At 38.6% G+C, this 27,501-nt stretch overlaps 1 protein-coding gene and 3 pseudogenes across 1 annotated transcript; 2 read left to right on the forward strand and 2 right to left on the reverse strand.

Annotated features, from left to right (window-relative positions):
• The first annotated feature begins 876 nt into the window (after positions 1-876).
• On the forward strand, positions 877-7,270 carry LOC149264353 (putative disease resistance protein At1g61310). The gene is made up of 2 exons (XM_089398475.1): positions 877-3,034; positions 7,176-7,270. The coding sequence occupies exons 1-2, from the start codon at positions 877-879 to the stop codon at positions 7,268-7,270; spliced, it is 2,253 nt and encodes a 750-aa protein (XP_089254601.1).
• A 97-nt stretch (positions 7,271-7,367) lies between these two features.
• On the reverse strand, positions 7,368-8,574 carry LOC149264354 (putative E3 ubiquitin-protein ligase ARI1 pseudogene; annotated as a pseudogene).
• A 297-nt stretch (positions 8,575-8,871) lies between these two features.
• On the reverse strand, positions 8,872-9,888 carry LOC149264355 (stomatal closure-related actin-binding protein 1 pseudogene; annotated as a pseudogene).
• A 57-nt stretch (positions 9,889-9,945) lies between these two features.
• Positions 9,946-10,337, forward strand: LOC149264356 (autophagy-related protein 8f pseudogene; annotated as a pseudogene).
• Positions 10,338-27,501: the final 17,164 nt, after the last annotated feature.

Here is a 27,501-nt window from a genome sequence, read left to right on the forward strand (position 1 = left end):
GTGTTGATCAGAATGTTTTCCGAAAAGAGGAAAGGAGGGACTACTAGAAACTGGGGCTGTAGCTACATGGCTGCGAACCACAGAAACAATCACGAATTTATATCCTTATCTTTTTTAAGGCAGAAAAAAAGCTATATTTCATTTATATCACTAATATAAATATTGACGAATTATCAGCTTCTAGTGATTTTGAAAAGAAGAAATATATAAAATGTTTTATCTTAAGGCATATGTCAGGAATAAAACACGAAAATGTTTCACATATATTTGTCTAAAATCTTTTGTTGAACAATATAGTCCAAAACCACCCAATAAACAGCATCTTGACTAAACTCCCAATTAAACCAAGAAAGCTATGGCTAATACACAGCCCATAGCAAAACACAAAACACGAAAAAAGAAAACAAAAAAAAGCTAGGGCGAATACACAGCCCATAGCAAAGCACAAAACACCCAAAATAAACAAAGAAAACTATGGCGAATACACAGCCCATAGCAAAGCACAAAACACCAAAAAGGAAAACAAGATCTGGCATACAGCGTCCATCGACTGAGGATTGAAAGCACAACCTGCGATCACTGGAACAGCATAATTAGCGAAAGGAAAAATTTATATCCATATCTTTGTGCTGAATAGATAGAATTTATACAGGTTCTCCTTACTGACCACCTGCCTGGTTGGGTTTTAGTTGCACCATTGCATTCCGTGGTTTTCTCGCTCGAGGCTCTGTTTTGTGGGTGTTATTGTTGGAGTTGAGTGATTGCCATAGAAATTCCCATTTTGAGATTTTTCAAAATACATATTCGGTCGTCTGGTCTGTGTTAGTGAATTTATGTCGTGTTATAGCGCTCCGGGGATTGCATAATAGTGATATCATGCCTGATCCTGGCTTCATCCCTGGCTTTATTGGTGTTGGCATCGACATCTCAGTCCACTATATTCTAGATCAGATTAATATTGCGCGCCGCTGCAAGAAAGAGCTGAACTCTCTTAGAGAGCAGTTACGAAGAATCGAGCCTATTGTAAGCCAGATCCAGCAGTATCGCCACCAATTAAATTGGAAGAAAGGAATTCGTAACGAGGCACCAGCTGTTAATGAATGGCTTACAAAGTTGGAGGGCCTTCTCCGACAAGCATCAGCAATGGCGCAAAAGTGCACAATACCCAGCTGGGACGTTGTGTCTCGGTATAAAACAAGTAAAAGTGTCATGAAGATGAGTTCAGAGATCTGCCAACATCTTGACTCGGTTCCTTTGATGAGCTGGGCCAGCCTGTTAAAGGAACTTGGGGATATTAAGGAAATGCTCCAATCCTCGGCTTCTTCTTCAGCCATTTCTTCTGCAACTGCCTCCCAACCTCTAATTGCTTCAACGGGCTTCTTCATCAAGGAACCCTTGATTGTGGGACAAGACAGTGCTCTTTCAGCACTCCAGAAGTTGGTGATGGATGAAACGGCTGACTCTCCTTTCTCGCGCATTGGCGTGTTAGGGAAGGGTGGTTCCGGCAAAACACTCCTGCTGAAGGCACTCCTAAACTGTAAAGAGGTGAGGGATTTCTTTTCCGACCAGTTATTTCTTTGGCTCACTGTCTCTCACTCTCCGTCTTTTACATGCCTTCTGAATGAACTCTCTACACAAGTGGCCTCTTACATGAAGGTGGATCTCGATAAAAATATGAGCCAAGAAGCATGGTTGAATGAGAGGATGAAGGGGAAAAGGTTTGTGTTGATCTTAGATGATGTTTGGGAAAAGGGTGCAGAAGTGCTGGAGGAATTGGGCCTACTCAGGTTAACAGACCCCTCCAACTCCAAAGTTATCGTGAGTTCGAGGAGTCGAAGCGTATTGTTAGAGATGGGAGTTCCAGAGAAGTTCATGATCAGAATGGCGGATCTGGACGAAGATGATAGCTGGCAGTTATTTGCTTATCATGCGTTTTCATATAATAATGGAAATCTGCCAACAAACATCCACGAAGGGACGGCCAAGCTTGTGTGTACAAATTGTGGGGGGCTTCCCCTTGTAATCAAAGCAGTGGCGAGAGCAATGGCAGGCACCTCGTATGCAGACGACTGGGAGCTGGCAGTCCAGAGGCTGCCAATCGCCAACAGCGAAGACAAAGATGCTGTCTTTCATCGGCTAAGGTTGAGTTACGATTCGCTCGCCCGCAGCTACGGCGTTAATCTGCAGATGTGCTTTCTATATTTGGCTGCCTTCAAAGAAGATCAAATCATTCGGGCCGACATCCGGGTGATTCCGTTGTGGACAGGGGCGGGTCTTCTTGGAAGGAAGAAGCTGCAAAATCGATGTGGCTTCTCTGATCCATTGGAGATGGGGAAAAGATACATCAACATTTTAGCAGATAGTTGCTTGATAGAACCAATCCATAGAGAAGTTGATGGGAACGTGGCCGTGTTCAGGATGCACGACGTCATACGTGATTTGGCAATACAGATTGCCGAGCAAGAAGAAAAATTCTACTGTGGCACCAGTCGAGGTTTGGCAACGTTAGCGGAAACTGAATGTTCAGGATGCACCCGGATTTTGTTGAACCACAACAGTTTGACTTCGCTTCCCAAATCACTGAGCTCTAATGAAATTTGCTCATTGATGGTTGGAAACAATAATATTACAGGTCTTCCAAGAACGCTGGTTTGCGGTATGAGCTCTCTCACGGTTCTAGATTTGAGTTACACATTTCTTTCATCATTACCAGATAGTGTTGGCCGTATGAAACAGCTGGTATTCCTGAACTTAACAGAGGTGCCCATTACCGCGCTGCCTCCATCTCTGACAAATCTGGTAAATCTCCAAATCCTCAATCTTACTGCAACTAAAATCACAGAATTACCATATGACATTCACAAGTTGATCTCTCTCACATATTTATCCCTCGACTTGTGTACAAATTTGCGATGTCTGCCTCAGGGTATATCACGCCTTGCGTCCTTGCAGTACTTCTTTTGCTCCCACATTATGTGGACGAAACATCGTGCAAAACATGGGTGCAAAAGAGTGGCTTCCATTAATGATTTGGGTAAGTTAACGCAACTCAAAGCCTTATATTTAGGCCATAACGGACAAGCAATCAGTGACGGGACCTTCGGTAATCTTGCTCACTTAGAGACACTTCAATTGAGTCTGACAGCGATGACAGGTTTACCCCATGACATCACCAATATGGCAAAGTTGAGAAAATTCTCTTTAACCTGCCCTGATGTGGTTGAAATGGGGAGTAACTTTGGCCAATTTCAGTCTCTGACTCATCTGAGGCTTAAATATTGTATTAATTTAGAGGAGCTCCCTCCCTTGCATGAATTAAAGAACCTAAGGCAACTCGATATATTTGACTGTGATAAGATTAAGACAATTCCCAAAGAATTTGGCAAGAGGGGGTCATTTCCTTTGTTGGAAATATTTTCATTGGTGGGGTTATACCAATTAAAAGAATTGCCAATGGTAGAAGAGGGAGCGTTGCTTTCACTAAAAGTATTTACATTGATGAAATGTGAATCATTAGAAAGATTTCCAAAAAGTTATTTAGATCTTAGAACACTCCAAAAAATAAGAGTGTATGGTTGTTCAATGATATTGGAGAATTTAAATAGAATGGAAAACACAAATAGTAGTATTGAAGTGGTAGCAATGCCTATGCAGGACACAATAGCGGCAAAAAACAAATACTATCTGTCTACATTAGGAACGTATGAGATATTTTATGATGAATCTTGGTGTAACGAACTTCATGTCTTTCTTCATGAAGTAAGTGCAAGGATATATATGTGAAGTTTTACATTAGGCTTGGAATTTCAAATTCAATTTATATGTCAAGTGAAAATTTGATGAGAGGTTATATGTTTCATACCTGCCATGTTATGATTTCTACAATATTGTTTTTAATTATATGTAAAAAATATGTGATTTTTGTTGAAGGGGTTATGGATCTTGGTTGTTGGGTAAAACTACAATAAATGCCTTTTATTTTTTTGTGAGTTCTACTTAAAGAGGAGATATTATGCTTCAAATGGAATTAGATTCAAAATTTTAGTTGTTGTTTTTTACAAAAATGTGTTTTCCAATAGCAATATGTTAAAACATATTAACATTATTACTTGTTTTTGTTTAAAAATATGCAAATTCACAACGTATACATATGACACAAAAAAAGAATAATGAAAAAAATTCACAAGAAGATGGATTTATTAGTGGAATTGAGATTAACAACATGTTATTTTGTCACAAGATTCCAACATTTTTTTATTGAAACAAAAAAAGTATCCATCATAATAAGAAAAAAAATCAATCATAGTTATGGAACATAATTTGAAAATCAAATCCTCATATTTAGGATAGTGACCACTTGTTCACTATGAAATTATTTTATTTGGTAAGCAAAAATTCATGACATGCCTAAAAAGTGTTACCAATCTCAGAAAATGTCTTTGTGTGAATATTTCACGACATGCCTAAAAAGATGTCTTTGTGTGAATATTTCATGACATGCCTAAAAAGTGTTACCAATCTCAGAAAATGCCTTTGTGCGAATATTTTTGGACATGCCTTCTGCAATGCTGAAACTTCTCTACCTATAAATTAGGTAACCTAAATTATTGGATCTTAAATTTATGAATTCATTTTAGTTTTACTTGTCATTTTTACTTGGAAGATAGTAGCCAATAATACTTTTTCTAGAGTTAATATGATAACTGAATTATAACCAGCGTAAATCCATCTAACACTAGATCTATCATGCGTCGAGAGGGATCAAATCCCTTGAGGTGCAAACCTTTCCTAAAGTTCTACACTCCAAATATAATTCGAAATCAACATCTATGTTGAAATCAAAGGATCTAGTGCAATCAATCAAATAGGATTAGGAAACACCATCTATACTAAAATCAATGCATATAGAGCAAGAAATCAAATAGGATTAGAAATCAGCATCTACACTGAAAATCAATGTATCCAGTGCAAGCAATCAAATAGGATTAGAAATCAACATCTACACTGAAGTCAATGCATTTAGTAGAAGAAATCAAGTAGGATTAGAAATCATCATCCATACTGAAATTAATGCATCTAGCGCAAGAAATTTCCTTCCCTCTTTCCCTTCCAAACACACACACGCACACACACACATCTCCATCCATACCTCCTTATTTGTCTCTCTATCTCACCTATCCCCCCCTAACACACACGTTCTCTCTCCCCATATCTATCTATCTCTCCCTCCGTCTCTCCCTCCCTTCATCTCCCATCTATATCTCTATCTCCCTCTGCCTCTCCTTGGTCTCTCTATATCACCCCCAAAACATACACACTCTTTCTCCATATCTATCTATCTCTCTATCCCTCCCTCTCCCTCTCTCTTCCCCTTCTCTCCCTCTCTTCCCCTTCTATCTCTCTTCCCTCCTTCTCTCCTCTCTCTCTCTCTCTCTATGTATTTCTTCCTCACCACTCCCTCTCTCTCTCTATAATGCCCTACTTAATCTTATCTTGCAAATTTCATTAATGTTTAAATTACCTGAAAATATTGATTTATAATTATCAAGAAATATTGGTACGTGCCTACATTGGTGAAATTGTAAATTTATTACTGATATAAATTTTATTATTGTTATTACTCAATTCCCAACTTGTCTTCTCAAATTTAAATTTGATAGTATATGATCTTCTTCTATTTATTATAATTTAAATATACCTATTTCCAAAATGTCTTCTCAAATTTACTTGGGAGAAGATATGGTCCTATCCAATTAATTACCAAATTAAATATTCATATCTTATCCCCAAAATGTCCTCTCAAATTTACTTGAGAGAAGATATGGTCCTCTCCAGTTAATTGCGAAGTTATATATCCATATCTTATCCCCAAAATGTCCTTTCAAATTTACTTGGGAGAAGATATGGTCATCTCCAATTAATTACCAAATTATATATCCATATCTTATCCCCAAAATGTCCTCTCAAATTTACTTGGGAGAAGATATGGTAGGAAAAGTCAAATGAAAGGATGAGGGGGTAGTTATGACATTAATGATAGGTGGTTAAGGTGGATGGGAGAAAGAGGCATAAAAGGGGAAGGATGATGAGAGGAGAGGGGGATCCTTGGTCTTGGTTTTGGTTTTGGTTGTGGTTTTTTTGGAGGAAGGTGGAGAGAAAAGAAGGGAGAGAAAGAGAGTATTTGTTTAACTTGGACACATTATATTTGGTTGGACTTGGACTCGCAGGGCTAGGGAACCTGTGGACGTTTCCTAGGCTAGGAAATACTTCCTAGTTGGCTGGGAGGAAAATCCAGTCAGGTAGTCAAGAGGAGCATCCCAACAGAGTCAAGAGCTAAGGAGCATCTCAACTAAGCTATTGGAACATGTATTCCTCTGTTTATTGATTACTTATGTAAGTGGTTGTAATGAAATTCTTATTTAATTTGTGGGAAATAATTTTTAATGGTAAATTATCATCAATTAAATGTTTAGATAGTAACAAGTTATTTCCCATTTTATTGTATTTAAAATTAGGGAAATTTAGTTTTTAGTCAGAGGACCCTAGGATGGAGCCTTACACGTGGTATCAGAGCGGGTTTCAAATCTGAGGCCTAATAGTGGCTCTCCTTCATCTAAGCAGCCATGAGTAGGGGTATCTATTTTGCCAAAGTTTCTTACCCCACCAATTCAAAAGTGAAAATTTCCTTCAGAATCTTCCATAGTATAACATAGTTTTACCGAATAGATTACAAACTGGGGCTAGGTAAATTATTGTTGTGAGAAAACCGTGGTACTTGGCAATCAATTACTACAATAACTGCAACATAAACAAACATAGTGTATAAGTGATCCATTTCAGTGTTAAATTTTAAGTAGCAGATTGAACTAGGATTAAAGAAAATAGGAAAGAAAAAATCCTACTTGAGTTTGGACAAAAAAAAACCTGTGATATAGAATGGAAAATATTACAGCTACTGTAAATCCTATGTATTCATCTCCTCTCACCATCGTAAGATTTCGAGACCATTCTTGATTTCTGTTATTATATTGATTGCAAGGGCTGCTTGCCTGAAATTCAACTTTTTAGTTTGGGGAAATTCAATATCCAAATTGTCATCTATCTGCTAAATATGTTGTTGTTGAAAATATAGACTTTGAATATTCATTCCACATTTTTATTGTTTTTAATTTCAGGGTCTCTAGCATCATTTAAATTTATTATCATTTTGTCCATCCGGGTCTTAGGGTCTCTGACATCGTTTAAAATTATTTCCCTGGGAATAGAGTGATTTTTTAGGATATCTAACAGAAAATCTTTCTAAAATATAAGTTAAAAGAAGAGGATTTTTCTTGAGATCCGCAGGGAAGTAGTTGAATCAATTAAAATCATGCAACCCAGAATAGAGAAGCCCAATCATACATTTTTCTACATAAAGTATCAGTCAGGACACTAAGATTAATGACTTTCATTCGGATATCCATAACACGTCTTTCACTCTGCTCAAGAGATCCCTCAATAAACTCTGAAAGGCTTTCTACTTTTCTCTCTAATTGTTGTTGTTGATCTTCAAAAGGTGTTGTTTCATTTCCTTTTCACTAGGTGTCATTTCATCCTTGAATAAGTCATCTCCAAACATGTGAAATGCAAAAGGATAAGAATAGGAAAGGGCATGCCTTGCTCTAAATAGTCTTTGCAATCCATTTGTTAGCCAACTGTAATCCTTGACACCAGATTCCTTCCTTTCTAAATCTAAAATTGTTGCCTCTAATGTTTCCCTCTACTTCGATTCAAGTTTCAAAGAATCCATATGTTCTTTCCAATGTGACTGATAATGTATGTATCTTTTCAAATCATGTTTTTCCTTCTCAGACTCCTTCTCTCTATCTTCTTTATATCGGCCACAATTGTTTCCCTTAATGCTTGTCTAGGTATAATCACGACTAGTAGCACTGCCACATAACCAACAGAAAGCTTGGCCACAGATGCAGCTCACCAAATTGCAAAAACCATTTTTTTTATTGGTTTACGACACTTGGGATAGGCCTTCGTATTAACTGTAAGCCAATTAATTGTCTCTGACTCATCCCTACACTTTTGTCCTAGAGTTCCCACATCAAGCAGGAACAAGGAGAGTGTGCTACAACCAAACAATTGAAGCAAAATTGTTTTCCACAAGTGCATTCAATCTCACAGTATGCAAAAATTCATTCCCATGGATTATTTGATCATGTGGATGTCTAAATCTATATCACCCTCTCTGTTGGTCCAGCCATGAATAAAAAACATAGTATATTATATAATAGATTCATATTAAATCTTGAAAGATTTCTAGATAATTTATTTTTTGTCTAAACTCTAAAGAAATTGTCTCATATTTTTAGAAAGTGACTTCAAGAATTATGAACTCAGATACATGACCTCCATAGAAAAAAAGGGGGGCAAAAACTACATGCCACAAACAGCACAATTGTAGAGGTCAATGTACCATTATGGGCTTGAGAATGAAGGTGTGTCTGAATACTTTGCTCTCAGAACTCAAATCCGTGCACATAAATTACTTAGCCTCTATACTTCTTGAACCTCAGAGACCATGTCCATAATTTGGATCCTTCGGCCCAATAGCACGAATGTCGCTGATTAAAAAATCACCCGTAGTTGATGTCTGTACACATAACCGGGTTATTCTCATTTGCCCTGGAAATCCAACACACCGACTTAATTGTGCATATATTAACCGACATTCATTGTTTATTAAACACAAACCCTAAAACAAAATCTTTCGAGAGAAAAGCAACCTATTTAACGCAAGAACTAAATTAAAGTTCAAATTCATTTGATGCCCAGAAGAACAATCTCTGCTACAGGACAGGTGGTTGATTAGGTCAAAAATCATGACCCCATTGGACACACAATGAACATAAAAGTATAAGAGAATTTTCCATAAAGTTGCATTGATGCCGATTAAGGATCCTTAGCCTTTGTGCTTCTTCCTTTGCAAAGTTTAATCCTCATTTTTCTCACATGAAAATTGTGGAATGACTGTGTTGAAACATCATCTCCATTTATCTGGATTATAATAACATTGAATTCAACACCCGCTTTTCTAACAAGAGCCTCCACATAATTTCCTAAACCGGGAGCTAGATCTATAGGTGCAGCTGTTGAGGTAATTTCCTTCTATCCATTTGAAAGATGAATCTCAGCTTGTACAAACCTTCCAACATCAAAAGGATCGGGAGCGTAATCTGCTTTTGTGTCACCTGAAATAAGTTCCTTCTTGCTTCCTTTTTAAGTTATACGATACCATTGAATGCTACACTTGGAAATGTCAGGAGCAGTCTCAGAACAAGAGATTATTCGCAAATGTGAACCTAAACACTCAGCACCCTCTAATTCATATAAATGCCCTTTATCCTGTTCATGTCTTCTGGTAATGGCCAACTCTTTCTGCAGCCTACTGGCTTCAGCATACTTTGCCACAAACTGAAGCTTTAGTCCTTCAAGTTCATGCTCCATGTCCATCACCCTACTTGGTTCATGTAATTTTTATTCTCCTTTCCCCTTTCACTTCCTTCCTCGTCTCTTCAAAATCCTGCTTCTTTGTACTTTTGCATAGCTTTTGTTGTTCCTCTAAGGCTTGTTCAAACCAGAGTGCAGTTAATCTAGAAAATTCAATTTCAACATGGGCAACAACCCTTGCCTCTTATACCATTCGTCTTGCATCATCAGATGCCTGTTCACCTCGGACATGAATGTAATCTTATGAAAACCATTGTCCCTTTTGTTTGGTTGGGGAAGGAGTTCGACCCCAGGATCTTTGTAGATGAAAGACCCACTGACAACACACTTAGGGGTGCCTGAAAGTCCATCGAGAATCTTAATACGAGATCTTGTCTCCTCGCGCATTTTCTTGACAAACTCACCCTTGCGACCTATTATGCCACCAACCTTATGACTTGGAACAAAACAATGGCAAGAAGTTCCTTCAAGGAAGAGCATGACCTAGAGAAGAGGAAAGCTAAAGCTTCTAGAGCAAGGGACAAATATCCTTATATAATTTCGGTTATTTTCGAGAAAGATGAGAGAAGTGACATCCCGAACATTGACAAGAAAAAGTACCTTGTTCCTGCTGATATGACAGTTGGGTATTTTTTTATTTCATTCGAAAACAGATTAAACTAAGTGTGGAGAAGGCTATCTTTAATTTTGTTAACAATGTCCTACCTCCAACTGCTGCTATAATGTCCTCAATATATGATGAACGCAAGGATGAAGATGGATTTCGCTATGTGACATATAGTGTAGAAAACACTTTTGGTGACGAGGATGTATTCCTTGATGTCACATCTGGTTAAATTTAAACTTCAATATCGAAATCATTGCCTCAAAGTGAGGTTGGGTGCCGCTCAAAAAAAATGTAGGTATTTGAACGTTGAATTCCACGCTGTCAGTGTTGTTAGTAATAAAGCTATTAGATATACTGAAAACACTGTACAACAGTGATTTGTAAATAACAAGACCAAGATGGTACTGTGTATGTGCTTTTTGGAAATGTAAATCTTATCTTTGTCTAATAATTATTTCATTGTAAGTACAAGTCCATATTTCTGTTTGGGGATTCTATTTGGTGAAAAAGCAAGTAATTGATATATGGTTTGACTTTTCTTGTATACATTACGTGCAAAATTATGAATTTCCAGGAGGAAATTCTTGTTTCTTTAAAAAAAGAAAAAATCTCTATTGAAATTAAGTCACAAATATTGACCTAAAAGCTTCTCTCAATTCCATTAGTTTCAATGAGTTAAAAAGTTAGGAAAATTATATGTTAAATACATTTTGAAATTTAGATTTATGTGTTTTTCGAGTATATAAGTGATATTAATTTTCATTCTCCATTCTATTAATATCACAAAATGGCATTCTTTCATCCCACAATATTTTAAATTTTGTCTATGAAGCTCGTAAGAATTCACATTCATTTTAGCAATGTAATTTTTCTTCTTTAATCTAATTATTACAAATAAATAGATATGTGTGTGTGTGTGTGTGTGTGTGTGTGTGTGCATTCATGGATAATTTCTTAGGAACCTTGCTTCAAGGACACTACATCTTCAAGAGGTGAGACCAATTGTTTATCTGTCCTATAGGAGATCCCAAGATTCATAAAATGGACATAAATGATTTTAAAAACATAATATAAAGGGTGGGAAGGAACAACTAATGGCCATAGAAGGAATACATGACTAAAAAGGGTATTATTCACATTAGTATTTAACTTAATTATTTGAATATATTAAACCAATTTATTAATTAGCTTAATATTAAATTATAGCTATGGTACTAAATAAAACAATTTGTGTTAAAGCGTGACTTACAAGTAAATTGAACTAGTACCCTAGTGAGTATCAAGAGAAAATTTGTAAGTTATGTAGAACTCACACATGAGAGGATTTGGTAGATCCTTGGGAATCTTCTCAATACTAATAGTGCTTGTTTATGAGCATAGTAAAAGAAAAACTTATGACTATCGTTATACACGTGTATGTGAGTAAGCTAAGAGGGACAAGTCCTAATATGGATTAATGAGTCTTATGTATCATATAGATATTTGAACAATTCAAAATGGCGAGGACGCGAAGAAATCAAGGTCAAGGAGGGTCATCACAGGGATCTCCTACAAATAACCCATTACCTTCACTGTAGTTGATTCTCATCTTGCATTCCCTAGAAGCAATTAATGAGACTTTAAAAAGGCACCAAACAAATGAAGTGGAAGTGGAGCACCCTCCATCGGGGTTAGGAAATATCTAGGGATGAAGAGACTCTGATAGAGGACCTCCAATCTAGGACATTACTAGGGAGCTCCAAAAGATTAAGCTGCTGGATTTTGCAAGAGGTCGTGCCAGCAAACGTGCAAAAGCCTGGTTAGAAGGAATGAGAAGGTTCTTCACACTAAGTGATTATAATTCCAATTCAAAAGCTAAAATATCAATATTCCAACTCAGAGATAGTGCTCTGAATTGGTGTGGTAACTTAGAGCATCAACTACAACTCACTCCGGACACAGTTACTTGGGAGTTATTTGAGGAGAGATTCAGGAAAAGGTACCTACTAGCATATTATGAAGAACAAGAAGTAGGAGCCTTCCATGCCTTGGTACAAGGAAATCGTACGGTAGAAGAATATGAAATTAGGTTCATGGAATTGGTCAAGTATGTCTCCTACATGGATACTGAATAGCGCCAAGCGGATCGTTTGATTTATGGATTGAACCCTAAGATCATGGCAATGGTGTGGATGTGGAAACCATCCTCAGTTGTGGAAGCTATGGAACAGGCTCGTTATGTTGAAGAATACTTCGACTTAATGGGTGGAAACAAAACAATTTTTCCACATCAATCATGGTTTATGGGGAAGGCCCCTCATACCTTTCGCAGGGGAGGAAGTTTGAGGCCACTGCCATATGGAAACATGGTTGTACCTAGAGCACCAACAATGGGGATTTCAATAGTTACTAGTGTAGCTTCACCCACAGCTTCAAGGGTGCATGCAAATCAAGGTCATACGTGAGGAGCAACAAGTAGGGGCAAGGGTCCCAAGGGAAGAAACTCTTTGCAAAGAACTCCACAACATTTGGTTCAAGGTCTACCACACATCACTTGTTGGGGATGTGGGGAACCTCATTACCATCGTGATTGTCCTGAGTTACAAACTGGTAACAACCTTAGAGAAGGAAAAGCACCAATGGGGGGGACAAGTAGCCACCATCGAATCTATGCAGAAGTTGATAAGTGACAAGTTGAACACCAGCCTGTTGTGGTAGAAACCTCAGGTATGATAAACAAAGTAAAAGTTAAAATTTTGTTTGATTTAGGTGTTACAGATAGTTTCATTTCACCAGTTTCATTAGAAAAATGTGGGTTGGCAGCCTATGAGCACAATGACTTTAAGCAAGTTGAGATGGATTCTGGGATAAAACAAGTAGTAGGACCTTGTGTTTACCAATGTCAGGTAAACCTTGGGGTGTGTATAACAAAGTTGAAGGCATACGTCACAACATTGGGGATGAATGATGTAATTATTGGAATGGACTGGATAGAAGCTCATCAAGCTTTGGTAGACTATTTCAAGAAGAAGGTGATTTGTTTAGATGATGAAGCTAGGCCAATTGAGATTTTTGGAATCAAGAGAGGAGTGTCAATACGATTCATATCCATGATGAAGGTAAAACCTTGTCTCCGACAAGGTTGCAAGCTATATGTGGTCGAGGTTGTAAGTGACTAGAAAGGACCCTCCCTAGATCAACGCCTAATTTTGTCAAGGATGTCTTTCCTAAGGAATTACCTCGATTACCTCCTATAAGGGAAATTGATTTCACAATCGACCTAAAACTTGGTGCAAAACCAATATCTAAGACACCCTATAGGATGACAACTCCAGAACTTTGTGAGTTGCAGATGTAGTTAAAAGAGCTCTTAGACTTATGATTTATCAGACCTAGTATTTCACCTTGGGGTGCGCACCTTAAGGCTAGCATATATTATAGGGACTTTAATAGAGCCACAATAAATAATAGGTATCCAATACCTAGAATATATGACCTATTTGATCAAATGAAGGGAGCAACAACTTTCTCAAAGATCGATCTACGATTTGGATACCACCAATTGAGGATTAAGGAAAGTGACATCTCAAAAACTACATTTCAAACTCGGTTTAGGCACTACGAGTTCATAGTTTTTCCATTCGGTTTGACCAATGCACCAATGCTATTAATGAGACTCATGAATGGTGTGTTCAGGAAGTATTTGGACCAATTTGTGCAAGTCTTTATGGATGAAATTCTTGTGTATACCAAGAACGAAAAGGAGCATGAAAAGAACCTAAGGGTTGTATTGACTAACTTAAGGGAAAATCAATTGTATTGAAAATTGTCAAAATGTTCCTTCTTTCAGAAGAAAGTTCAGGGCACATCATTTCAAGAGAAGGGTTTTCAGTTGACCCGGAAAAGCTAAAGGCTATAATGGATTGGCCAGTACCGAAAAATGCTCATGAGGTGCATAATTTTATGGGGCTAGCAGGGTATTATCGCAAGTTTGTGGAAGGGTTTTCATGGATTGCAAAACCCATCACCACATTACAGTGAAAGGGGGTCAGGTATGAATTGGCAATGAATGTGACACTGCATTCACAGAAATAAAGAGGTTACTAACTAGTGCGACGATCCTTCGAGTACCGGACATGGAAAAATACTTCACTGTCTGCACTGATGCTTTGAAGCAAGGATTAGGAGAAATATTGATGCAAGAAGGTGGAGTAATAGCTTACGCATCTAGAAAATTGAAGAAACATGAAGAGTTGTATGCTAGCCACAACTTAGAATTAGCAGCAGTGATGTCAGCTTTGAAACTGTCGAGACACTACCTCATTGGGAGAAAATTTGATTTAAGAACAAATCATCAAAGCCTAAAGCATCTCTTCACTCAAAGGGATTTGAATGCTAGAAAAAGGCAGTGGAGCGAATCATGAGTGAGTATGATTTTGAGATCTCATACATTAATGGAAAGGAGAATGTGGTGGCTGATGCATTAAGAAGGGCACCACGAACCTTCTCCCTAGTAGCCTTAAAGGTAAATTTGAGGGAAAATATGTTGGAGAAACTCTTTGAAGATAGTTGGTATCTAAAGGTTATATCAATACTCTAGAGTGGGAAGCAGATATAACCAAAGTTTAAGGGATATGTCCTTGAACCAGATGGACTATTGATATTTCAAGGGAGAATGTACATACCTAAGGAAGGGGGCATAAGAAGGACCATCCTTGAAGAGTCACATAGAGCACTCTATTGTGCACATCTTGGATTGAAGATGTACGCAGACACGAAGAAACTCTTCTTTTGGGAAGGCATGAAGCACGACATAGTCCAGTTTGTCGCCAAATGTCTTGAATGTCAACGAGTGAAGGTTGATCATCACCATCCAGCAAGACTCCTACAACCACATGACATCCCTATATCTAAATGGGAGTTGATTTGTATGGATTTTGTTGTGGGTTTGCCACTCACTTCACAAAGGCATAATGCTATATTGGTTACAGTTGATAATTGACCAAAAGTGCCCATTTCATTCCAGTAAGAGACACTTACGATGTTACTGATGTGTCATGAGTTTTTATAAGTGAATTTAATTGACTACATGGGTTACCAACGAAGATCATTTCTAATAGAGACTCTCCATTTACATCTAGGTTTTGGACAAGTTTGCAGTCAGCACTAGGGACTCAGTTGAACCTAAGCACTGCATATCATCCATAAACAAATGTGTAGGCCGAAAGAGTAAATGAGGTTATGGAAGACATGCTTCAAATGTACATCATGGATAATCAAACTTAGTGGGAAGGGTACTTACCATTGGTAGAGTTGTCTATAATAACAGTTACCACAGTTCAATCAGGATACCTCCTTATCAAGCTCTATATGGAATGCCATGTAGGACACCATTGAGTTGGGAAAAGTTGGAGGATCGAGTAATACTTGGGCCAGAATTAGTTCAAGAAATGGAGGAGAAAGTAAGTCACATTCAACAAAGGTTAAAGGAAGCATAAGATAGATAGAAGAGTTATGCTAATTCACATAGGATTGATCGCAGTTATGAAGTAGGGGACCAAGTTTTTATTCGTATCTGACCCAAAAAAAGCACCATTCGGTTTGGGAAAGGGATGAAGTTGTCACCTCGGTTCATAGGACCTTTTAGGATCAAGGAGAAGATTGGAACAGTTGCCTATTATCTTGTACTGCCACCACATTTGCATAAAACTCATGATGTTTTTCATGTATCTATTTTACGACATTATGTTTTTGATGAATCTCACAAACTAGATTGGAGGGAATTGCAGGTCTCGGACATGGGAACCATAGTGGTCGAACCATTACGCATATTGGACCGTAGGGTTCAACAACTCAGACGTCACATGGTGGACCAGGTTAAGGTCCAGTGGGACAAGTATAGCCCAAGATCTACTACCTAGGAGGATGCAGAGACTATACATCATGACTACCCCTCACTTTTTGAGCATCTGTGATGCCCATTTTTACTTAGATAGCTACCTCTACTAAGGCTCTATTTTGCAGTTCCATGTTATTTATTTATGAACGTTGTGTAATATTGATGCATTTAGTTGGACATATGAAACTATTTATATAAATCATTATGTTATGATCTTAACCTGCAAAAATGATACCCAAATACATAATATGCGAAGAAAAGATACCCAGAACACAGAATAGCAATGATTTTATTATTCAGAGAGTAATGTTCACTTGCCTCTTCGAGGGGGAAACCTCCAATAGAGCAGAGCTCGATTACAAAATAAGACACGATGCTCCTCGTAGGGAGTCTCTATCCTTTATATATGACTCATACATGCAATACCACGGACCAATACCGTGGGTTTTATTAATACCATCTATCTAATACTACGGCCCATTTGCAACTAACTGTGGTCCCGTCATTAATTGCTGATTAACCACTTACAATTATTAATATGGGTTTTATTGACTCTTGACTATGACATGATCCCATTACATAAATAAGGGGGTTAGGGTGGGACCCTAACATGCCCTCCCCCTTAAGACTAGCCTTGTCCTCAAGGCTGAAGCTGCGGAAACTACTGAAGAATAGTGGTTGGTTCCCAAGTTGCATCTTCCAGAGAGGTGTCTTTCCATTTGACGAGGACTTCCTTAATCATGCGGCCGCACAGTTGCTTGTCTCGTGTGTCTAGGGCCTGTTCGGGTTGAAGCCAGATGGACCCTTCTTCGTCCAATTTAGGTAGACTGGTCTGAATTCTGCAATTGTTTCCAATCACTTTCTTGAGGCATGAGACATGGAAAACTGGATGGATTTTTGCAGTAGGTGACAAGGCCAACTTGTAAGCCACTTCTCCAATGCGCTGAAGTACTTGATATGGTCTGTAGAATTTGGAGATAGTTTCTGACACCCCTTGTCTTTGAGTGATGTTTTCTTATATGGTTGTAGCCGTAAAAAGACCTGATCCCCTTCTTGAAATTGGCGCTCTGAGCGATGCTGGTCTACCTGTTGCTTCATGCGGTTCTGAGCTTGATGAAGATTCTCTCGAAGATGGGCGAGCATGGTTGCGCGTTGTTGTAGGAGTTGATCCACTGCTTGTACATTTGAGCACCCCTTGAGATACGAAGTAGGTGAAGGTAGGAGTTGACCATATACTGCTTCATAGGGAGTCATTTTGGTGGTGGCATGATAGTTGGTGTTATACCACCATTCAGCCAGAGGTAACCACTGTACCCAAAGGTGTTGCTTTTCTGAAGTGAAACACCTAAGGTAGGTTTCTAGACATTTGTTGACGGCTTCGGTTTGACCATCTGTTTGCGGATGATAGGAAGTACTGAGTTTTAGTTGAGTGCCTTGTATCCTGAAGAGTTCCTGCCAAAAATTACTGGTGAATATCGGGTCGCGGTTGGACACAATAGAAGTGGGCATGCCATGCAATTTGAAGATCTGATCCATGAAAGATTGAGTGACCAAAGTTGGTGTAAACGGGTGGGGTAGGGTGCAGAAATGAGCATACTTCGACAGTCGGTCCACAACCACCATGATGACTGACTTGTTCCCTGACTTTGGAATACCTGTAATGAAATCCATAGAAACCTCCGTCCAAATTGATGCAGGAATGGGCAATGGTTGTAATGTGCCTGGTGTGTTGACAGTTTCCCCTTTGTGGCGTTGACAGACATCACATTTTGCTACGAAAGTAAGGATGTCCTTTTTCATGCCTGTCCAAAAAAATGATCTTCTGGTGCGAGCATACATCTTCTGAAATCCCGAATGTCCTGCAATGGGAGATGAGTGCAATTCTGCCAAAATGCGACTTTTGAGGGTGGAAGTTGGTGATATTACGACTCTGTCCTTGTAGCGAAGAATATCATCCTGCCACGAGTAGCCCTTGGCAGAATTTTGATCTACCTGCAATTGAGAAATGAGTTGGGAGAGCCCGGGGTGTGAAAACCATTCCCTGCGAGCCTCTTCAATCCATTCTGGAATGGGGAGGGAAATTGCTAGCAGAGTACTTTCCTCCTCAAATTGGCGAGATAATGCATATGCTACACTATTGTCTTTCCCTTTCTTGTAAATGATCTCATAATCATATCCCAGCATTTGGGCTAGCCATTTATTTTGTTGTGGGGAGGATAGGCGTTGCTCCAAAAAATATTTAAGACTGTGATGATCTATGCAGATTTGGAAACGTCGCCCCAATAAGTAAGGTCGCCAGGTCTCGACTGCATGTAAGATGGCCATCATTTCCTTCTCGTAGGTAGATTGGCCCAGATTCCTCCCACTTAGTTGTTGGCTTGTGAAGGCCAAAGGTCGCCCTTCCTGCATTAAGACCGCCTCAATACCTGTACCCGAAGCATCACAGTCAATGACAAAAGATTTGGTGAAGTCAGGTAGTGCTAAGACTGGAATGGAACACATGGAATTTTTTAGAGTTGTAAAGGCTTGTTGTGCTTCCTCATTCCAGAAGAATGAATTTTTCTTTAGGAGTTGGGTGAGGGGCTTCGCTATGCGACCATAGTTGCGGACAAATTTACGATAATAGTTTGTGAGACCCAAAAATCCTCTCAAGCTCTTCAAGGTCTTAGGTTGAGGCCATTCCTGCATTGCCTGGAGCTTTTTGGGGTCCACCTTGACACCTTCACGCCCCACAATGTGGCCCAAATACTCTACTTCTGCCATGCCAAACGAACACTTGGACATATTGACAAATAATTTATGCTTGCGGAGCAGTTGCAAGAGTAGATCTACATGCTGAAGATGTGCGGCCCAAGTGCAACTATAGATGAGGATGTCGTCGAAGAAGACAAGGACAAATTTCCTGAGATATGGTTTGAGAATGTGGTTCATAAGGCTCTGAAAAGTAGAGGGGGTATTACAAAGACCAAATGGCATGACCAGGAATTCATAATGGCCTTCATGAGTTCTGAAAGCAGTCTTGGGAATGTCGACTTCCTTCATGCGAATTTGGTGGTAGCCTGAGCGAAGATCCAGCTTAGTCAAGAATTGAGCCCCATTGAGTTCATCCAGAAAATCGTCAACCACCGGGATGGGAAATTTATCTTTGACTGTCAACTTATTGAGGGCCCTGAAGTCGGGACACATCCGCCACTCCCCATCTTTCTTGAGCACCATGACCACTGGGGATGAATAAGGACTAATGTTGGGACGAATGACACCTTCTTCCAAAAGTTCCTTGATTGTTTTTTCTATTTCATTATTTTGGGTGAACGGATATCTGTATGGGTGCACATTTGGGGGTTGGGCCCCTGGAACTAAGGTGATGCTCTGATCATGTTCCCCTCACGAGGGTGGAAGCTCATGAGGCTTGTCAAAGACCGGCAGATGGTTATTTAAAATCTGTTGCATCTCAGGATGAATTGGCAGAGGCTTGGTTTCGACTGCCTGGATGGCATTAAATTGAGCTACAACTCCATGATTGCCCTTTTTTAACAATTTTTCCATCCTATGCGAGCTGATGATAGAGGGGGCTCCTTCCTGGAGTCCACGGAGGGTATGTGTGTAGTTGTTCTGCTTAAAACTCATATATAACTCCTGGAAATCCATTGTGATTGGCCGAAGAGTGCGGAGCCATTCAACGCCGAGGACAATGTCGCAAACCCCCATGTGTATGGAAAACATGTGGGTTTTCAACTGATAATCCCCCATTTGAAGTTTGACATTTTCACAGCAGCCTTCACATTTCATTGTGCCTCCATTGGGAATTTGAACTTGGAAGTTAGAAACTGCTCGTACAAAACAATGCACTGCTTCTGTGACTTTTTGATGGATGAAATTATGTGTACTTCCACTATCAATCAAGACTACTACTGGGTGATGTTTAAGAAAACCTATGATTTTGAGAGTTTGAGGGGAAGAAATCCCTGCCAACGCATGCAGCGAAATAACTGATTCATCAGAGACATTGTCCTTTTGGTTGTCATCTTCTAGCACCTCATGTTCCTCAAGTGGTGGATCTTCCTCTGTTGAGCTGTAGCCAGTGGCATCTATTTGAAAAAATTTGGGCTCCTTGCATTTATGACCTGGGGAGTATTTTTCATCACAGTAGTAACATAGTCCTTGATTTCTTCTGTCGGCCTTTTCCGCAGGTGACACCTTTTGGACCTTAAGTGTTTGAGTCGTGTTGTGATCCTATGGGGGGTGACCTTTAGCGGAGAAATTTGGGCGACTGTATTGGGCTACTAATGCACGTTCCACGTTACGAGCTACCTTGCAAGCCTCCGTCCATGTGGGAGGGTGGTGCAGTAGGACTTGACCTTTGATGGCTTCTTTAAGACCGCTGATAAAACATTCCGTGTAGAACACATCTGAGAGACCCCAAGTGCGGAAGGCTAAGGCTTCAAAAGTTGTAATATATTCATCCACTGTACCAGTCTGTCGGAGCTTAGTAAGACGACCCAAAAAAGATGATTCCTGGTCAAAGCGGTCTTGAAGAGCTTTGGTGAATTTGGTCCAAGTCCTAAAAGGTCCAGTGCAACGTTGATGCCATTCCCACCATTGCCACCTTTCATTGTCCAAGTACATGCTCCCCAACATAAACTAAGTCTCATCATCTAAGATGTGATTCAGTTTGAAATACTGCTCCATTTGTGCTATCCATGCCGACGGGTGAGAACCGTCAAATTTATGCATATCCAACTTGGGAGGTCGCTGACTGGGTTGTTGGTGGGTGTGCCAGACATGAGGAGAGTGGATAGACTCACCCTCATTGTGTCCATTGCCATTATATGCCTCCTCGTGGGCTTGCTCCTTGCCCTTCGGGATTATTTTCTCGACCATGCTACATAGTCCGCTAAGCTGAATGTGGAGTGTTTGCACTGATTCTTCAAGTTTTTCCATCCTTTCATTGGCCATCGCTTGAGCTCTAGTTTCTACCATACACCAACCTGATTTTTTGAAAATTGGGACCGCCTAAAAAAAATTTCACTAAGAAGTGAATGGTACCACCGTGCTCAGCTCGTCGTCCTGATTCTGATGGGCTAGATCACCAATAAGCGCCCCGAAAGATCTCAGACTCCTAACGGAGTTTTACTCCTTCCTTATCAATACTGCAGTCGCCAAATCCTCAAAATGTCAATGCGGCCAAAAGTCCTACGAAAATTATACCCCGGTATAGGAACCCTTCACAATGACTTCGATCTGGTGGATCTGAGAGATCTGAATGGCGGATTTGATAGCTCTGGGCGGCGGAACAGACTGCTTCTGCGGATCTGATGGATCTAATAGATTGGAAGGGCTGATCTGCGAACTCGAGACTGCACGACTGATGTCTGCTGCTGCTGCACCCCTTTGAACAAGCGGATCTGGAAGAGATGATGTGTGATCCCCCGATAGAAAAGGGAACTATGGTCTTGAGGAGTGTCAGGTGCTACAGATCGCAATATACATAAGGGTCTGGCAGTAGTACTCGACCCAATGTTTCAGGGCTCTAACTAAGGAGGATCGACCGTACTCTTAGCCGTACAACCTGACTACCCTATCGTACGGGCGAGTAATCTCTTCGAGTGCTGTTCTCGGTGTACTGTAGCCGCAACACGGTCGACGGTTTATCTATGGCGAGGTTTTAAGGCAGCCTAGGGGGCTTCCGATATACCCAGAGGGTACGTGGAAGACAGTCCGTGCGCGATTCTGTCTAATGTGCTACTACTTGAATGGGTACCCACAAGGGTTACAAGGGAGTCCAACAGACGTGACCACCTCTTGTATTTCTTGCGTGCATGCCTCCCCAAATCCGCAGGTTTATGGGCTCAACGATAGATCCCGTGGTTTAAAGACGCCGGAACACGTCTCTAACTAAAAAAAAAATTGCTAAGAAATCGAGATCCCACCGGCCTTGGAAAGTGCTCTAATACCACTTGTTATGCTCTTAACTTGCAAAAATGATACCCAAATACAGAATATGCGAAGAAAAGATACCCAGAACACAGAATAGCAATGATTTTATTATTCAGAGAGTAATGTTCACTTGCCTCTTCGAGGGGGCAACCTCCAATAGAGCAGAGCTCGATTACAAAATAAGACATGATGCTCCTCGCAGGGAGTCTCTATCCTTTATATATGACTCATACATGCAATACCACGGACCAATACCGTGGGTTTTATTAATACCATCTATCTAATACTACGGCCCATTTGCAACTAACTGTGGTCCCGTCATTAATTGCGGATTAACCACTTACAATTATTAATATGGGCTTTATTGACTCTTGACTATGACGTGATCCCATTACATAAATAAGGGGGTTAGGGTGGGACCCTAACACATTAGATGGAGTAGGTATTAATGATGGAAACTTTTGATGTATGACCTAATGTATGACTTACTTGGTGATGATTTATCTAGTGCGTGACTTATTAGAGTTATTGTTGTTTCATGTATGGCTTAAGGGGATATGATTTATCTAATGAAAGGCTTAGTGAAATTATGATTTATATAAAGTAAGATTTATTTCCAATATGAACTACAAAATTGACATGTGGATACTAGACTTAATAACATGATGTTTAAAATCACTTATCTATATATATTTTGTTGTTATATATATATATATATATATATATATATATATATATATATATATATATATATATATGAACGGGAACTAACCTGCAGATTGGAAAGAACTATATGATAACCAAGATCTACTCTTCCATTGGGGAAGGTCAAGACATCTAATGAAGAAAGGTATGATGTACATCGTTCTATTACATTTTATATCCACTTGATATGCACTCTTATGACATGGGTAAAATGTAAATGGAAGGTGACAAGACTACTTGACGGGATTATTCGATGACAAGTATCAAAACAGTGCTGTAGTGTGGTCCATATTAGGGTGTTGACCCTAGTTGTGAGGAGGGGTGGAGGTATTTCCCACCATGTAACCTCCAAACCTGGAATTGTGGGAAGGCAGTGATGGACAAGCTCCCCCTAGACGTGTGATGATGATTTCCAGTTGCCTGCTAGGGAAGTTAGGTCGATATAGTCGACGCTTCCACCATATTGGTTTTATTAGCGGTTAGATTGGTATAGACGATGCCACAATATATAGAAGCAGAGGATGGATAGGGTGGGAACGGAAGTAGGTTAGGAAGGATAGGAGGATATAGATTAGTTGGAGACTCTTGATGGGATGTGATGTCATTGTCTAACTTATCAAATTTTACTACTATAACTCTCTCTGTATTTTGTTATGCCTTATTGTCAAACTGCTTCGAACTCCTTGTATTTTTTTCACTCTAACTTTGGGACGAAGTTTTCTGAAGGAGGGGTGTATGTAATGCCCTACTTAATCTTATCATGCAAATTTCATTAGTGTTTAAATTACCTGAAAATATTGACTTATAATTATCAAAAAATATTGGTACATACCTACATTGGTGAAATTGTAAATTTATTACTGATATAAATTTTATTATTGTTATTACTCAATTCCCAACTTGTCTTCTCAAATTTAAATTTGATAGGATATGGTCTCCTTCCATTTATTCCAATTTAAATATCCATATCCCCAAAATGTCCTCACAAATTTACTTGGGAGAAGATATGGTCCTCTCCAATTAATTACCAAATTAAATATCCATATCTTTTCCCCAAAATGTCCTCTCAAATTTACTTGGGATAAGATATGGTCCTATCCAATTAATTACTAAATTATATATCCATATCTTATCCCCAAAATGTCCTCTCAAATTTACTTGAGAGGAAATATGGTCCTCTCCAATTAATTACCAAATTATATATCCATATCTTATCCCCAAAATGTCCTCTCAAATTTACTTGGGAGATTCAGATATGGTAGGAAAAGTCAAATGAAAGGATGAGGATATAGTTATGACATTAATGATAGGTAGTTGAGGTGGATGGGAGAAAGAGGTATACAAGGGCAAGGGTGATGAGAGGAGAGGGGGATCCTTGGTCTTGGTTTTGGTTTTGGTTTTGGCTGTGGTTTTTTTGGAGGATTTTGTTTTGGAGGAAGGTGGAGAGAAGAGAAGGGAGAGAAGGAAAGAATTTGTTTAACTTGGAAACACTACATCTGGTTGGACTTGGGCTTAGAGGGCTAGGGAAACTCTGGAGGTTTATTGGGCTAGGAAATACTTCCTAGTTGGCTGGGAGGCAAATCTAGTCGGGTATTCAAAAGGAGCATCCCAAAAGAGTCAGGAGATCAGGAGCATCTAAACAAAGCTATTGGAACAGGTATTCCTCTATTTATTGATTACTTATGTAAGTGGCTGCAATGAATTTCTTACTTATTTAATTTGTAGGAAATAAATTTTTACGGTAAATTATCATAAATTAAAGGTTTAGATAGTAATAAGTTATTTCCCATTTTATTGTATTTAAAATTAGAGAAATTTGGTTTTTAGTTAGAGGACCTTAGGATGGAGTGTTACACACTCTCTCCACCTTTCTGTTTTTATGTATTTCTTCTTTCCTCCCTCTCTCTCCCCCTCCCTCTCTTCTTCTCTCTCTCACGTCCTCTCTCTTCCTTCCTCTCTCTCCCCTTCTCTCCCACCTCCCTCTGTCTCCCTCTCTCTCTCTTCGCCCTCCAACTCAGTCATTATCTCTCTCCTTATCTCCTTCTCCCCCCCTTCCTTCCATATCTCCTTCTTTGTCTTTCTATCTCACCCCAAAACATACACACACTCTCTCCATATCTCCCTTGTCACTCCCTCTCTCTCTCTCTCCACTTTTCTCTCTCTATGTATTTCTTCTTCACTCCCTCTCTCCCCCTCCAACTCCATCTCTTTGTCCCTCCCTCTCAAGTCCTCTCTCTGGTCCTTCCCCTCTCTCCCTTTCTCTCCTACCTCCTCCTCTCTTCCCCCATCTCTTCCTCTCTCTCTCTACCCTCCAACCTTGTCACTATCTCCCTCCCTCTCTCCTCCTCTCTCCCCCCTCCATATTTGTGTCTCCCTCTCTCTCTCTTACCCTTCTCTCCCTCTCTCACTCCTCTCTTTCTCTCTCTCTTCATTACTCCTCTCCCCTCTCCTTCATTCTATCTCCATCTCTCCCTTGTCACTCTATGTCTTTGTTCTTCCCTCCATATTATCTAGAGTTAATTATATATCACAATATATTAATATATATTATAATATACCAAAATGAATATTACATTAAATTTAATATTACATTTATCCAAAGTTATTAAATTTAATAATATTAATATTATAATATATTTATATAAATAATATTTAATATTAATATTAATACTAATACTAATATTTTAATATAATGATATTAGATTTAATGATGTTTTTTACATAGCATGATAATAAAATTTATAATAAAACTACATCAAACTAATACATATGGTTTTTCCTTTTAAAGGTTCATTTTACAAATATTTAATTAAAAGAAGTATCAAAAGATTTTGGAGCAAGATTTTCGATTCTTTGTGTTGAATTGACCTTTTTTTCTTTTCATCTAAGAAATGGTATTAACTTGAATAAAGAGTAAAGATGTTTAAAATTTTACCTAATTTGAAACTTTAATGTGGTAATTTTTTTTGTTAAAGGTAAATTGATTATCCATTCAAATTCACGTATATGATAAAAGAGCTATTAAACACATTAGAGATTTAAGATTCAAGTGAATGTTTTGGCAGGCATTAACGAAAATTATTTTTAATGAAAAATATTATTTTTTGAGGATGTGACATACTTACACATCGGGGTCATATTGGGCTATACAATGCGCCTCTTGATGCAATAAAATCTATATAATATATATATGATTTCATTAAAATTAAATTATAATATAATATAATATAATTATAATTATTTATTATGATATAATTATATTATAATTATTTAATTATGATATAATTATATTATAATTATTTAATTATAATATAATTATAATTAAATATAATATAATTACGCCGTAAGGTGTTCCCCTTTGAAAAAAACTCTCCTAGCTGCACCCGTGTCATAATTTGTGCCATTGGATCTTTTGTTAGATGATTAGGTTGTGATTACCCGTTGATTTAAATTAAATGGTGTGACTCAATAGTTGGTTGGATGAACTGTTAATCGACTTCTTTATGAACCTTCAACCAAGCTCCTTAATATTTTATGTCGATGAGGCACTATCTATGGAGCAGTTGTGGTTGATTGGGTAAATTCCCTGATCTCAAAACTAAAATATTAAGAGGCCACAACATGAATCTTGGGCGATTATAGCATAATATTTTGAGGGTGTAAAAACATTGTATGGGTTTTGAGGGTTTTGTTTGTTTTTTATACAAACAAATTCTACAAGATTCAGATTAACCCATGGAACTTCATTTGTAAAGTGCCATATGAATTTCTGGAGCCGAAAACTGATTTTTAAATGGATTGTAAGTTATTTACTATTCCAAATATTCAAGGCATATATCTTTGTTTCCTATTTGCATTAATTGAGAAATATCAATATCTGATTTAACAATATCATTCCTCAGATTTGCAGGGATGCTTATTTCGTAGATTTTTTCAGACCATAACCAAAATTGATTACTTGAACTTACGACATGGCTTCATTGTTGTAAGTTTTGATTAATGCCAGTACCAATGCCGATACAGATGCCAATCCAACCGCCAGTGTCTCTTCCATTGTTGGATTCTTAAGGGTACACATCAGCCTCAAACCATTTCTTACTCAATGAATTATTCAATGTGACTATTTAGAAGTTTGCTAGACCTTTATGTTTTGTATCTGTCAATTAATGAGCATAATTTTGATCAATAACGAACTCATTTTATGAGGCTTTATTTTTACCTTATATTTATCATGCAAATCAATGCAACTAAGGTAGGCACCTCATACACCTTGCCAAGAGTATATTTATAATTATTGTTACTAATGAAAAACGTAAAGCAATTTTTTATGCATCAAATTATATACATAGAAACAATCCAAAAATTGTGATTACTAATTTTTTTTGTTTAATGATTTTATTTTGTTGCTGGTTTGGAGAAACATTAGTTGATTATATGTTAGGAAGAGTGTTGAGCCTCAAAACTGCCCTTTCCTTAGCAAATTTTCTCCTCCCTTTTCTTTGTTTTTCCATGAAGAAAATGCATCACTATCATCAATAACCAGTATACATTGCCTTAAGGAGAACATTTTAGTGATTTACGTGTTATGCTTTTATGTTTTGTTGTTTGAATAAGTTTTTTTCTTTTAGCTATGGAACGCAGCCTATTCTGCAACTAATTGGTTGTTCCACAACTACTTCCATGCTTTAACAGGTTCCAGGTGTCAGAAGGAGAAAATAACTACATGGGTAGCTTGGAAAACATCATGACATGGATCGTGTCCTATTCATCCCGCCCAGATCGACAAGGAAGATGGTACAAGACTCCGATCAAAGGAGAAGTCAAACGTAGAGACCTAAAGCAAACAGGACTTTGTTTTGTACATGTTTCACAA

Source organism: Pinus tabuliformis, chromosome 6, assembly GCF_031772625.1.
Source record: "Pinus tabuliformis cultivar Carrire ecotype Pingquan chromosome 6, CPIR1, whole genome shotgun sequence".
In the NCBI taxonomy this organism is placed as follows: Eukaryota; Viridiplantae; Streptophyta; class Pinopsida; order Pinales; family Pinaceae; genus Pinus; species Pinus tabuliformis.